This window comes from Monosiga brevicollis, genomic scaffold (assembly GCF_000002865.3).
Source record: "Monosiga brevicollis MX1 MONBRscaffold_12 genomic scaffold, whole genome shotgun sequence".
NCBI classification, from domain to species: Eukaryota; class Choanoflagellata; order Craspedida; family Salpingoecidae; genus Monosiga; species Monosiga brevicollis.
This window is the reverse complement of record NW_001865049.1, coordinates 207,544-221,870: the sequence shown is the minus strand read 5'-3', so window position 1 is coordinate 221,870 and position 14,327 is coordinate 207,544. Positions and strand designations below refer to the sequence as shown.

At 55.5% G+C, this 14,327-nt stretch overlaps 3 protein-coding genes across 3 annotated transcripts; 1 reads left to right on the top strand and 2 right to left on the bottom strand.

Annotated features, from left to right (window-relative positions):
- Positions 1-103: 103 nt before the first annotated feature.
- On the bottom strand, positions 104-796 carry MONBRDRAFT_25897 (uncharacterized protein; the record flags this gene model as incomplete). The annotated part of the gene is made up of 3 exons (XM_001746250.1): positions 104-322; positions 513-570; positions 741-796. 3 exons carry the CDS (start codon positions 794-796, stop codon positions 104-106), a joined length of 333 nt encoding a protein of 110 aa, XP_001746302.1.
- Positions 797-1,719: 923 nt separating this feature from the next.
- Positions 1,720-5,274, top strand: MONBRDRAFT_32630 (uncharacterized protein; the record flags this gene model as incomplete). The annotated part of the gene is made up of 9 exons (XM_001746367.1): positions 1,720-1,931; positions 2,006-2,146; positions 2,515-2,578; positions 3,583-3,694; positions 3,855-4,206; positions 4,289-4,665; positions 4,778-4,828; positions 4,918-5,013; positions 5,126-5,274. The coding sequence occupies 5 exons, from the start codon at positions 1,720-1,722 to the stop codon at positions 4,031-4,033; spliced, it is 708 nt and encodes a 235-aa protein (XP_001746419.1). The 3' UTR covers positions 4,034-4,206; positions 4,289-4,665; positions 4,778-4,828; positions 4,918-5,013; positions 5,126-5,274.
- A 208-nt stretch (positions 5,275-5,482) lies between these two features.
- Positions 5,483-14,284, bottom strand: MONBRDRAFT_25895 (uncharacterized protein; the record flags this gene model as incomplete). The annotated part of the gene is made up of 18 exons (XM_001746249.1): positions 5,483-6,010; positions 6,152-6,538; positions 6,730-6,783; positions 6,862-7,151; positions 7,259-7,340; positions 7,534-7,650; positions 7,758-7,828; positions 7,935-8,018; positions 8,093-8,435; positions 8,622-8,769; positions 8,880-9,667; positions 9,772-9,879; positions 9,971-10,520; positions 10,625-10,932; positions 11,040-11,696; positions 11,818-12,554; positions 12,650-12,821; positions 13,331-14,284. The coding sequence occupies 18 exons, from the start codon at positions 14,282-14,284 to the stop codon at positions 5,483-5,485; spliced, it is 6,378 nt and encodes a 2,125-aa protein (XP_001746301.1).
- Between the last annotated feature and the right edge of the window lie 43 nt (positions 14,285-14,327).

The following is a 14,327-nucleotide window of genomic DNA, read 5'->3' as shown; positions in this document are numbered from 1 at the left end:
GGGCTGCAGACGTTGGCGCGAAGCGCAGATCCGCGAAAGAGTTGAAAGCCGGAGCCAGAGTGTGGGAGAAGGATTTGAGATTATAATCGGCCAAACGTCTGATTTATGCCTCGCCACCCTCGACCTTGACGGTGGTCAGGCCCTTGAAGGAAGCAACAGGGACATAGCTGACGTAGGAGTAGAACTCCTCCTTGGCATCCTCATCCTCGTTGCGGCGGCGCTCAACGCGGACGCGGATCCTGTAGGGCACGTTGCGGACACCGGTGGCCCACACAGCCTTGTTCAGGTCCTGGTCCACGCGCACGTCAGAGGTGCTCATGGCCTGAGTGCAACGTAATACACAGAGCGAGACCGCACGTATGCAAGGGTCAGTCAGCGTGACGGGTAGGTGTCAAACGCAGCACAAAACACGGGTCTCGTAACATTTCGAGCGCAGGCGCTCCTGGATGATGGCCTGGTCTTTCAGTCTCGAGGCAAGAACATCGACATCAACGCGAATGGAAGATTCTCACCTTGGCGGCGAACTTCTTGATCTCCTTGACAGCGCGGGGAGCACGCTTCTTGAAGCCACTACGGGACATCAAGAGCAAACAGTCAAGAAAGCGTTTCGAGCGGCACGGGCTTCTGAAAAGAACCTCTCACAGCCCAAGCACCTGAAAAGAACCTCTCACAGCCCAAGCACCCCTTTTGGTCCTAGCCCAAGGAGATGAACCACGGGAACATGGTTCACGCAAACTTACACGCCATGGATGTACTTGTGGAGGTGAATGGTGTATTCACGAGCCACAGGGCCCATCGGCTTCTTCTCCCGAGTCTCAGGCCTGTTGAGAAAGGCACACAGCAGTCGCGGCGGCCGTGTGAGTCGGTCGAACAAAAACAACGGTCATCGAGGCTGAGGGTTGGAAGACTTTCAAGACGCGCGCTTCAAACGAGCCAACCCAGGCTCGCGGGTGCCAATGACAGTCTCGCTTCATTTCGTGGCAAGGAAGCACGAAGGATACAAGAAGCATTCCCATGCTCACTCCAGCACCCAAGCGGAACAACAGGCCCTGACGCTGCCCTTTCCAGTCACGCCAGCCCAGCCGGTCGGGTCACCCACGCGACAAGGATCAAGAGGAGGAAGGCACGTACATGCTGGCGGTGGAAGAGGTTAGAAAAGGCCACCTGCAGGTTCGATTTTGGTAATTGTTTTAGACGAATTTTTACCCACGATATCTTTTCTGTAGCAACCTATAAAAATTGACCCCGTCTGACAATGGATTTTTCATCGAAAGAGTTGGCTTTATATACTGACGAATGGCCGCAGGGGACAAGCTGTTCCTCGCTATAGCTCAGTTGGTAGAGCGATTGACTGTAGTGGATAAATTGTCATCAATTGGTCCCTGGTTCGATTCCAGGTGGCGAGAAGCGCTTTCTCTTTTTGCCTTTTTTATTTTATCCGTGTGGTGTGTTGTGTGTGTGTGAGTGTGTGTGTGAGTTTTGTTTATCTGACATTTACAATTGTCATGGTTTTTTAGTCATCTTGCTGTGCTACTGCTGCTGATTTACATGTTAGTGCCTTCTTCTGGATGTTGATGGCGGAGGTAGGTGGTGCTTCACCTCACCGTCATCTGATGGTGGATCTAGTGGCGTTTGGGTTGCTTTGATGGGGTTGCTTTCCTTGCTCCTTGGCCCTTTTTAGCACACGCCGCTTGAACGCCCCGCCCCCCCATCATCGTAATGGCCGAGGGAGCGGTCACGGCGAGCTTGGACTCGCTGTGTGCGAGCCGCGCAGATCTGGCCCAGGCGTTGGAGCAGCAATTGGACTTGCTGGCTCGGGCGCAGGCTGCTGAACAACAGCTGCCCTCGCTACAGCAGAAAGCACGTCAGACGCTGCAGCAGTATCGGGACCAGTTGGCTGAACTCCGCGTGGCTTTGGCCGACAACCAGCGGTACGACACACATCTTTGGAGCATGCTTGGCCGATTTTTTTGTGGGCCTTTCTCTTGGCACGGTCAACTCACAGACCCGTGCACGACACACCGCATTGGTACAGCGCCTGGGCAGAGTTTGGCGAGGCTCCCGAAATCAATCGCCTCAAGACACTTGCCCATCTCGAGCAGGAAAAGCGTCAACTGACCTTCTTGCAGGATGTGCTGGCGCAGCGGTTCGTTTTCTTCCCCCTTGTGTCGTTGTGTGTCTTTTGGACGAAGCTCTCGCAAGCTCTTTCACATTTCTCATTTTGTCTTGCCCCTCAGAGATCGCGGGCAGGCCGCCATCGACGCGCAGACGCCCGACGCACTTTTGCAAGCCATTGATGCGCTTGAGCAGCTAGCCGCAACAGCTGATCCTGATGTGCCACCTAGTTTCCTGCAAGCATGTTCCACTGCCCGAGCGCAACTTGACACTCATTGTGCTATCCTTTATGCCAAGTGAGCTCCCACAGCCGTTGTCGCTGCCTTGTCGAGTTCAAGTATGATGACCCTCGTCGCTTGACACATAACCTTCGTTGGTCGGGCGACCCTGGGTCCGCAGCATCATCGATTCACACCTGGACGAGTGCACCTGGCCTGTGGAGCCCGTCACTCTCAAGCACACCGTCAGCGGCGCCCTCACTCTGCAAGCCTGTCTCGTTTCTTGTCTCGACTCTAACGGGCGCTTGTCCGCCGCTGCTCGCCAACCCTTTTCCAAAAGGCTGCGTGCAACCATTTCTGTATGTTTCGCGCCTTCTTTATCCCTGGTCGAAGCTCCTCCGTGTCTCCGGTGCCTCACACCGAGCCTGGACCCGACTTGAAACAGCACCATTTGGAGGCGCTGTGGAAGGATGAAGGGCGTGCCGGTGCCTCTGTCTCAGCTTCTCGCACTCGAGTTCAAACGCTGTGTCGCTCCATTGAGCTCGTCCTGAGGCCCCATCTTGCTTTCCTGACGAGGTTTGTTTGGGCCGCTGCTAATCCCGCCCTTTGACGGACGGGCACCTGTCGTCCACTTTGCAATCTCACTCAACAGCGGGCCCTCCTTCCTAATACCGTCACCTCAGCGTCGATGGCCTTCAACGTCACCGCCAATCGCGCCTCGGCGAAGAGCACCTCTTTTCCATGGTCTGTCGTTCGTCCCCTTCTTCTGCCAGCCCATGCTATCCGTTCTTGTTCTCTAGCTTGCCGGTAACGTCTTGTCTGCATGCCATCAGACCTTGGTCCAGGATGCACTCCTCGCCCTGGACAGCTGGCGACAACGTCATGCACAAAGCTTCGCACCGCAGGTGACAATCCATCTTGCTCATCGTCATATCAACATCTTATCAACATTATCATCATCATAATCAAGCTGGCACGCTCACTCCATCTTTTGCCACCCGTGCTTGCCATCCCTGCCCTTCTAAAACCTTTCCCAGGCCTCGATACTAGTGGCTGCGATATTGGAACTCGTGAAAAAGCTGCTCGGCAATCTGCAACTTCCTCTGGAAACAGCTCTCAAGCACTGCTTTAGCGGTGGGTCACAGGCTAAACCCTGCTCAACTATTGGTTGTGTGAGGAGCAATCTGTACATGTTTTCTTCACGTTGTTGTCCAATCCGGCTCTTCTCTGCATTGTTGGCCATCACCAGACCCGACACGGCGGGCACTGGTGCTTCAAGGTCTGTCAGAACAACACAAGCTGGTTTGTGATCAATATCAGCACGGCCAAGTTTGGGCGCCTCTTGCCCTCGCCCTCGATACGTAAGCGTTTCGCAGTTCTGTTTTTTTTTTTTTTTTTTTTTTTTTTTTTTTTTTTTTTTTTCTTCATTCTTTTGCTGCACAGAATGCTGCTCACTGCGTCCATGTTTTGGGGTCTGCGCGACGTGCCCGGCTTCTGCTCCGTTCATCGTCCTGCTCGTAGTCCAGATACGCTCTGCCTCTCACTTGGAGGTGCACAAACGCTGGCTTTTCTCCATACGGTGTTGGAGGCTACCACGGTCCTCAACGACCCGACGTGCTTTGATGAATACGGCCTCGGTCACCTGGCATTCCTTCAAGACTTACGCGCCAACGTTTGCCAAGAACACCTTTTTAATCTGACCCAAGATGCTCATCTTGGTGTTGCTTGCCTGCTGTTCGAGGACGCGCTTGCCATGGAGCAATGGGCTGAACTTACGCTCGCAGACGCAGCAGCCATCGATGACAGTCTGGCGGCTGAAGCCCGCGCCCTCTGCACCGCTATGCTGCAAAGCAGCCGTAAGCATTTGGCCCAGGTGCGTCGCACCTTGACAGTCAAACTGCCTTGCGGCAAGCCTTGCCCCACTCTTTCTTACCCACACTGGTTCTTAAATACAGGCGTGGACGGGTGCTGCCCGAACGGCCTTGCAGACCGCTCTCATGATGCTCGATGTCGGCTGGCAGCATGCCAGCTCTGAAGAAGATGCGGCTGAGGACTCACAGACCTCTGCCGACGCGCGCGCTGAAGCCCAGTTTGATGCTATGGTCCAGCAAGTCGCACATCGTTTGCGAGCCTTTCACCTACGCCTGGCCCGCCTGCTCAGCCAAGCGGCCTTGGCGGCCCTCGAGGTGGCTGCGCTGGACGAAATCTTTGCCGTTTGCTTGGAGGGCATCCAAAAAACTTTGGGCCTTGAACGCAACGCCCAGCTCGAGCGTCTTGTTCTGGCGATGGCCTTCGGGCTGCACCAAGACTTGTCAGCGCCCACGTGTCAAAGGTGCGTTCTCCGCACAGGGGATCAAGCAAACTTTGTCGTCATGCTTGCACAAGCGCCCTCACCATCTCTTTCATCTTCCATCGTCATGTCCCTCAACACTCACTATCATCAGGTTGCAAGACCTCTTGGTGATTACAAACTTGGAGCCCGAACCATGGTTCAAGTGAGTGGCCAGTCCTTATGGCTTGCTGCCGTGGTATATCTCATCATCTGTACTGACGCTAACGAATTCCTTGACGTTTGGTTCTGAAGACTCTACAACCTGTTAGCAACACCCGAACTGCGCCGAGAGGCTGAGGCTCAGGCTCGCGCAGTTGGGATGCATGCCTTGTCTGTGACTGTTATCAAGTATGCCCTTGCTTCGTTTGCCAGGGTGCCTAAAGTATTGTGGTACCTCTTGCCCTGAACTGTCTCACCACCGCCACCACTGCGGCCCGTGCCGCCACCCTGTATTCGCTAGGTCCATAATGGACAAACACGTTGGGCATCGCCAACGCTTCGGCCTTGCAGATACATAAAGTCGTTGCCCGATTTCTTCCAACTTTGCAGCCGTCCTCAATACTGAAGCAGGTGGGAACACGAGTTCATCTAATCCAAATGGTCAATGTCAATTTCACCCAATGTGCAATTATTGTACTGTAATACGATGTTGTTGGAAATAAATATCATGTCCAAAATCAGGTCTGGTAAGCTGACACACAGCTTGAAGTGCATTTGCCACCATCATCACTGCGTGTTGTTATCGCGGCGGAAGAGCGAGCGCCAAGAAGGCATTCAAAAAAACAACAACACAAACGCTTTGCGCACCCTGCTTGGCTCATGATGGTGGAGCAACACGGGCAAAGTAAATCCACCCCACCACTGCATTCCGCACATATGGTACCAGATGCACCGCAAGCCCAAACTCGGCATTGCGGTCGTGCGTGTCCCAGATGAGTGAGGCGCGTGCCAACTGCGTCAATGCCGTGCGCGACGTTAAAGAGCAACAGTATGGTACGCCAGCAAAGGCATAGGCGCTCACAATCTCTTGGAGCTCTGGCTGCTCATCGCCACGCAAGCACACGCCCTGCACCCGAGCCTCCTCAAACACGCTGAGACTGCGATGAAGACACTGCGATAGGTGGCGGTTCCATCGCGTAATTTGACTGCCGCGCCAGCCTTCAATCTCTTGCCGCAATGCATCCAACAGCGTTTCATGGAGCGTCTGCAAAGCCAATGGATCCGCGTCGGCGTAAGGTAAAACACTCAGCTGCATGGTGGTCAGTCGCGGTGCCTCATCAAAGAGCGGTCGCCAATGTTGACGATCCGTAACATTAAAGCCCATGGTACTAGGCTTGGTCGTGCTCTGCAGAAAAGGAATAAACAGACGAAATCCCAACCAAATCAGTTAGTATGCTAGTAGCGCAGATGAGATGGCAAGGTATGGCCATTTTCCTTGAGTGGCACAGCAAAAACAATCGACTACAAGAGAGCGCGCGGGACATACCTGAATGTTGATCCAGAGATTTTGCTCTGAAAACATGGTGCCAATCGCGCGAAAGAGACAATTTGGATCTCCAACAGCCACATGCTCGCCCACGGTTACGTCCCACAAAAAGTACTCTTCTTGGGCTTTTGTGAGCACGGCGGCAGTGCGACCTTGAAGCGGGTGGGCGCAAACCACCACAAAGGCTTCTTGCACTGTGCTCTGATGCAGTACATAATTGCAGAATAAGATTGCCTTCTCCAGATTGGTAGCTTCGCCCAAGCGAAAAACCTGGTCACTGGTGGCCGTCATGTCAACTCGCAGGCGTTGACGAGAAAAATTGTGCCGCGCTGGTGCAAGGGCTGCCACGACGCGAGCAAGGCGCCTGAGGCGCACCAATTCAGGCTCCTATGCGCACCACCACAAAGCCCCCGGTTAGACGTGTCTTGCTAGCAAGAGAAGAAAGCTAGCACCTGGGGTAAAATGAAGTTAGTCATACACTATCAGAGGTGTCAACGGCGCCGCGTCCGCGCCGGCGACGGCCCCCGGGTGCCATGGACGTGGTGTGAAGCTGCGGCGGGGCCTGGGGTGCAACGAACCGCGGCAAAAGCACCTATGTCCAGTCGTAAGAAGATGAGCCAACACGGCAGGGACTGCAGGAGATCCCAATGCGTGTTGAGTCAGGCTGTACTCATGCTTGTGACGCGGGTACGGCTCTGGGCGACACTGACCTCCAAGCCGGCCAAGTCAATGGTGCAAGTTTGAACCACGCGATCGTTGAAGCTTCCTTGCATTTCATGAGCCAGCTCACGTGCAGCGGCGAGCAAGTCTGTCGGCTCTTCGCTTTCACAACGCAAGGCCACAGCCTCGGGCGTCTTGAGCGGCGGGCTCAAAGAAGCAAAAAGGGTGATGGCCGGTGCTGTATGGGCCAACGTTGTATCCCATTGGCCTGCCTGTGGTTGCAATGGCAGCTGCAATCCAGTTTCACTGACGGAAGGGATCGCACCAACCTGATGGGCACCTAGAGAAGCACATGCACCAACCACGTCCGCGATATTAAAGAAAGGGACAGAGAGAGAAAACAAACAAACAAACAAACAAACAAACAAACAAACAAACAAAACAAACCTGCACCATCAGAAGCCATGGCTGCATGCCGCTGATGTCCGTGTAAGGCTAAAGGCGTGTCAAAGGCAAATATGCCTTCCATCTAAGACCAGGCAAGCACAATCAGCGGTCATACATATCTCGCACTTGCTAGGCAGAAGCAGCAAAGAGCTGCGGCGCGGCAACAAGACCATCACGGCGGCGGCTACATGGTCCAAGCAGTAACCGCAAAGTAGAGCACACTGGAAAGGGAAAACAAGCCGATAGCAAGGCAGAGACCAGGCGAGGCGAAATACCTGTGTAAGCTCAAAGAGCACCGCCACAGGGATGGTCAAAGTGCCTAGAAACTGTCGTCGAACATGGACCATGACTTCGGCCCCGTGGCTAGGCGTGCTCTGGTCGCTGTTGGGTACCTGTGTGGTGTAAGACAACGCAATGTGCACGAAAGATCGCGGTGACGTGAGCAGAGCATGAGGGACAGGATCCTTGCTGCACGTCACCTCGACATAGCGAGACGCACTCGTTTCTCGTCGTAGAGCGTGAGGCTGACTTCGTCCAGGCAAGAGCGCAAACTCTCGGCGCTGATGGCACCTGTATGAATTTAAAATGTAAAGGGATATCAGGACCGTGCGAAGAAGGGGCAACCAGCACCATTTAAACAAGACAATGATGCCAAAATCGGGTTTATCGGCCCAACCTTGTGCCATGGTGAAGGGAAGGACGAGCTCTTCGTTGAATGTTGCATTGGCACCCACGCTGACGGATGTAGACACGGATTGACCTGCGAAAAGCACACGGCAATGAAACCGCAGCTGGCAATCCAGGCCTATACAGGAGCAATTTGTCACGCCAAACCTTGCAGTGTCGCAACAATGACGCAGTTGGCCACGGTATCAAGTTTCTTGAGCACATCGACTACACTCAATGAAGTTTGAGCGGTTGCCGGTCGCATGTCATTGCTTGTGCCGTTGCTGCCGTCCAAGCCACGCCGAGTTCGATTACGGCCTCGTCGCCCCACGTCACCGGCATTCGAGGAACTGCCAGAGACGCGCAAGGGAATGCGTGCAAGCTGCCCAACGCGGAGGCAAATGTTCACTTTCGACTGCGTCAGAGGGGCTGCGTGTCGTTGCTGCTCACGGTGCGGCCGCAGGGGTCGATGTGGTTGGAACCAGCTCAGTACCCGCCGCATCAAGGGGCTCTATGATCGTCCCCATGACAAACAAGCACCGTGGAGCACCAGAGTGTATCAGCCACACCGCCACACAAACATCCAAGTGCAGATGAACCCAGCAACGGCTGGAGGTTGGTAAACGAAATCAACAAGCCACAATCTCATGTTCTTGTTCGTTTTACCAGCGTTTTATGGAGCAACAGCCAAACACACCTGAAAAAAGTTGATGGAGACGGAAATGGGCAGGTAAGTATCGTCCACAATGTCCGAGAGTCGGGGAGCCATGGCTAATTGATTGAGTCGCCGCGCTCGTTCCAAGAGAAGTGCCATCAGCTCGTGTCCCTGTTCACCCCGTAGATAGCTATGATGTACATTTAAATACGGAATCAGCGAGAAATGAGAACAAATAGTATGGTGAGAGGGGGAGCGTGGCTGGAGAAAAGCGCGCGTACGATGCGCAAAAACACGTACGAATATGCCTCATTAACAGCACGGCTTAGCACCGAGGTGCCGTCAGTTTCAGCCCGCTGCTCAACCAGGCCATGGCGACGCAAATCATCAATGTGCTCCAGCTGCTGAACGGGAATCTCGGGTTCTGTCAAAGGACAAGGTTTGCCCACCAGTGCATCCTCGTTCTGGGCGCGTAGCAGCAAGAATTTGTGCCGAGCATTGGCCAGGGCCAGATCACCCTGATCGACGAGCCGCGGGCTATTCGCCACAGCTTCGGCACGAGGACTCACGAGAGCATCAAACGTAATGTCGTCTGGTGCTCCAAGTCGAAAGTATTCCGTCGTTGAGGGCTTGGCATGCATGGCACCAACGGCTGCCAAAAGTTTTTGATTCATGGGGTCCAATGGGTCAAGGGCGGCTTGATGAAGCCAACGCGAGCGCAGTTCACCGGTCGGCAGGCCGGCAAAGCCTAGACCTGCAAGCGTCTGCAGTTCTCGGAGGGCATGCAGCTGTTGATCCATGTCCAGAGCCGCAGCGCGAGGCCCCATCAAGAGTCCATCGTGAGGCGAACGCGCCCAACCCACTGCGTAGCATATTTGGCCGGTCAAGAATTCAAGATCATCGCCTCCCAGATCAAGTCGCAGTTCGTCCTCCTCGGCATTGGTCAGTCGCAAACCCGGCCGGGAGCGCTGCTCCGAGCTGAAGGTTACCCAGGAGGTGCGCCCCTCGTCCACAGCCTGGCCAGGCGAAGGAACGGGCAGAAATACCGTGGCGAGCTCAATCTCTCCGCTTCGAGATGCCTCTAGAACCTAATTAAGAAGGCGAAGAAGGTTAAGGCACGTTTGCCGAGTCAGAGGCCAGGGCAAAATGGGATCTTGGCATAATGCTGGGTGCACCGGTGAACACAGCTCACCTTGACGGCCAGATTTCGAGGGGCAGCACGGAGACGGCAGGTGACGTATTCTCGACAAGGCAGGCTAAAATCATTTTCATCCAAGCGCACGTCATTGGATTTGAATACCTGGCAGACAGCACACGGAGGTTGAGTAGGGTTCACTTTGCGGGTGTGAAGCAATAAGACTTGGCATCAACCATGCGCGCCAGGTACGGACCTGTTTGTCATTGATGAAAAGAGCCAGGTGATACTTTATGGCCTGGGCACGCTGACGACGGCGGCGCTCAGTATTTGGACAGTCCTTGAGAGGTGTCACATCTCCATGGGCAGAAAGGTGTGGGATCAAACGAGCTTGGCCCGGTGGGCGTCTATGCCGGTTGATCATGGCCTCGAGCCGCTGCTTGGCAGCGCTCTGCGCAAAAAAAGCCAAGCGACCATCTTCAGGGTGGACGCGAGGGGGCTCCAATTCGGGGTCCATGGCAGCCTGCTGAAAGTAGTCAAGGATGATCTCGCAGGCGAATTTGAGGTACTCGAGGTCCAACCGCTCAGCCACCTCCTGATCTTGAGATCGTTGATCTTCTTCAGCCACACAGGGCACCTTTTGCACTTTGAGGAGGAGAGGCGAGGACACAAAACCTTGCTGACGGCGAAGCGCCTTGATTTGCTGCCAACAAAGCAGAATGCCTCGAACAACATGGCTCTCACGGCGTAGCAAGTCGTCGCGTGCCTCAACAAGCAACGCCCATTCACGCAAAATTCCCGTCAAGCTGTTGTATACAGCAAGGCCAAGGGCGTGCGTGAAAGAGAGCGAAAGAGGCCAAGAACGTCGTAGGTTGGTGTGGCAAAAGTCAATGAAAATTGACAAACGTACCGTTCGAGGGCTAGGCGCGCCACTTCTGCGGGCGCTTGCTCGGCATCAGGCACGAGCATCGTCCCGTTTGCACCCAGGGTGGTAGCGAGTAAATCGTGATCGCCCACGACAACGACCCGGTGACGCACGGCCATGTCGGCCGCTGTGAGGCCTGGAACAGCTGAGCCGGTGAGCAGCTCATAACGGCGAAGTTCGTGAGCTGCACGCTGTGCTTGCTGATGCAGGCTGTCCTCCAGAACAGAAACCTCGTGGTCCACGTCCATGTCCACGTATTGTTGCACAAGTGCCTCAAGTCGAGCTGCTATTGCCTGCGTCAGGAATGGATGTGGGGGTGAGATAGTTCACTGTGCTACACAAACCACGAGTATTATCATTCTTGAGCCAAATGGAGGAAAGCAAAATTGGCGCACCGCACCTGCTCGTCGTTGAAGGCTGGATGACTGAGAAAACGCACACCAGAGAGATAGACACCTATCTGGATAACTGCATCGGGGCCCGCGAGAGGCTCGTGGCCCTCGGGCGAGCCCAACAGATTGCCCACCGGAGACGCTTCAACATAGATGAGGTCAGGTTCGTCGTCATCGTCGTCGTCGCGAGAACCAGCGCCTTCTTCCTCGGCCAGGTAGCTGTTGTCTAGGGTTTCAGCCTGGGCTAGTCGGCGATCCACCTCGAGCTGCAACAGATCAAGCCGATCCAAGACGAAGGGAGCTCGGGTGCGTGTATCTCGGAGCGGATTGACAGCGGTCAACACGTAGCCATCAACGTCCAACCACTTGGCCAAAACACTGTTGTCTGGGCGCTCTGGATTATCAGACTGCAGCGTTGCCAGCTGCGCAATGCGCTGGCGCCAGGCCGAAGACGTGTCGGCAGGCAGAGTCATAGGGCGAGCAACGTACAGCCCATCTTCCTGAGCTCGTTGTTGTTGTAGAGCTGGCGCATGGTCGGGTAGTTCCGGGGGCATCAGGGGGGCACGCTTGGCGTGGCGCTGCACCGCAAACAACTTTGTGACCTTTGGCACGTTGTCAGGTGCAGGTGCAGGCGTTGCTGCGTGCAGGCGCAGCAGTGGCTCGTCCTAGAGTCACACAAAGACAGCATTGAGAGGCCTGAAAATATGGGCTGGCACAGCAGAGGGAAGAGCACAGCAGAGGAAAGGGGGCAAAAGGTCTTGCATTGTCACGAGACTCGAGACTTACCATGGGAATCATTACATGCTCAGCAGCCTCTGTCGGCTGAGGTTCGTCGGTGACATGGATTGTTCGAGATACAAAACCTTGCGCATCCCACCAAGAGACGATGGCAGCAGAGGCTTCCACATCTTCTAGTTGGCGGCGTAGAAGATGCCCACCGGCAGATTTGGGTCGCGGAATATCAGCAACAGGCAGGCTGTGATGTGAACCGAAAGAGATTTCGCTGGGAGGCCGCTCCTCAAAAGAGTGCTCATGATGGCCTAGGCCAGCTGCGCGATTTTCATCGTCATGGCCCACAGAAGAAGCGGTATCACTGGCATCATCATGAAAGCGGCGGCGGCGGCGACTTGTTTGTCTTCGGCTGATGCGGCGCGCTGACTTGACACGTGGCGGCGAGGTCGCAGGCCGCTGCGAGGCTGTCTCGGCGATTGGTGCTGTTGAAGTCGTTGCTCGTGTTGGTGACGGGCCGCGCGGGAGTAAGGCCGCGGGAACACCGGGCACGGTAGACGAAAGAGCAGTGGAGGGAGTTTCCAGTGTTCGCTGGGCCAAGCGTTCTTGACGCCGCGCCTGGACCTCGGAGCGGCGGGTTTCGCGCCGCCGACGGGTGGGGCGTTCAGTGTGACTTGAGTCAGCCACACGAGCCGGCAGCTCAGAAGCTGGTTCTGGTGAGCCAACCACGTCCTGTTCTTGGGCTGCTGTGGTCACATTTGCAGATGCAGATGCAGTTGTAGGAGGCACTGCGGCTATAAGAACACGAGCACAATTCAACCGAGCTGAGTTCCGTCCTCTGTGTGTGTGTATGTGTTAGACGAAATTAGAGGGAAGATCCGGAACGTACGTGGATCATGGCGGGCAGCAAGCTCCTGGCGCAAACGACGCCGTGTTTCGCGGCGCTGTTGTTTCAACTGCTGCAGCAGCTGGGCTTCATCTTCAGCACCATCTGGAACATTGCTGTCGGACCGAGCCGGAGGTATGGCTTCAACGGTCGACGACACCGACAACGCGGTCGACTGTCCATGAACATCGGCACGTGAGGCTCGACGTCGCCGTCGCTCCCCCCGCTGGGTCATACTGCCCTCCTGCCCTCAAATGCCCTCCTCATGCAGCCCCCCACAACCTTCCGCGGCTCCACACCAGAGGTAGCAGACGAGGAAAGCGCTCGTCACGGCGTCAGAACCAACTTCACGCCCCCCACCCCCCTTCTTTCCCAAATTTTTGTTTCAAAAAAAATCTCACAAAAACAAAAAAAATTTAAAATTTTTGGTTATGTACATGGAAGTAAGGAAACGAAAAAAATAAGTAAAATACAAAAGTTCAACATGGTGAGGCTTCTAAAGCTCCTAAAGCAAGCTTGAACGCTGATGAGGTAGATGGATGATCATGGCGGTGGCGGTTGCTAGATGGGCTGGTGGGCTGGTGGGCTGGTGGGCTGGTGGGCTGGGTGATGGGGAGATGGGGCGGGGGGAGGGTGTCGCGGACACAGGGGGGTGTGGGTTGATTAGGTGTATAGTTCGCGAACGGTAAAGTCAGACAAGCGGGTCACAGCGTCCGTGACGGCGAGGACGGAGCCGGGGGCATTGAAGAGAAAGCCCACCCGAATATGGGTGGTTCCGACACGAAACGCGTTGTTGCGCTCATCGGGCCAAGCCAGACCCGACACGCTGGCCGTCAGTGCGCGCGGGCCCACTGTTTGGTTGCCAGAAAATTCATAGATAATGGGCGACAGATCGCTGCCGCTTGTGTGGTGGAGCAAAACGAGCAAGGAGGAGGGCGGGCTAGCTTGCAGGGCGGCTTGAAGCACCTCCAGGGCGGTGACGGGCATGGCAAAATCGAGGCGCAGCTGGCTTGGATTGTCGTCGTTGCTCACGGCAGCGAGCACGCCAGTCACGATCAAGGGGAGCTGGTCGGGCCCGTGTAGGTAGAATCCGATAGCGATTGATGAATTGATGCCATTGAACCAAAACCTGCGGTTATATTGGCTTGTGGTGTTGAGCACCACTTCGTGAGCAGATAGCGACAGCAGCCGCGCTTGAGAAGCTGCCGCGCGGCTCACCATTGTGCTAGTGATGTACGTGTCGTTGGCATAGCACTCGACAAAGACCCGTGTAGTACTGGCGGGTCCTCGGGCCTCAAAAGTCCCCGCCAGGATCAGGGCTGCCTCACCGCTGCGCAAGGCCGGTGAGAGGGGCAGCCGTTGCGGATGGCGGAAAGTCCTTTGCCCGTGCATCACCGCGTTGTCCACATCAAAGGTGGTATAGGCGGGCAGGGTCGCCAGCCAGGGTCTTGCCTGCAGCGCCTCCAGCTCAAGTCGGACATTCACGCCATCAATCAAAACGTCGGCACCGGTCTCACTATGCAGATGCAGACCCAGTCTCTCATCCAAAAACAACTCTTGAGCTCCGATGGGCGCTAGTAGCAGCAGGCACAAGCCCCACAAGCCCTGGCGCCCCGACCGCCGCCGCCGTCCTTTCATCGTGCCGAGGTGTGTGTGTGTGTGTGTGTGTGTGTGTGTGTGT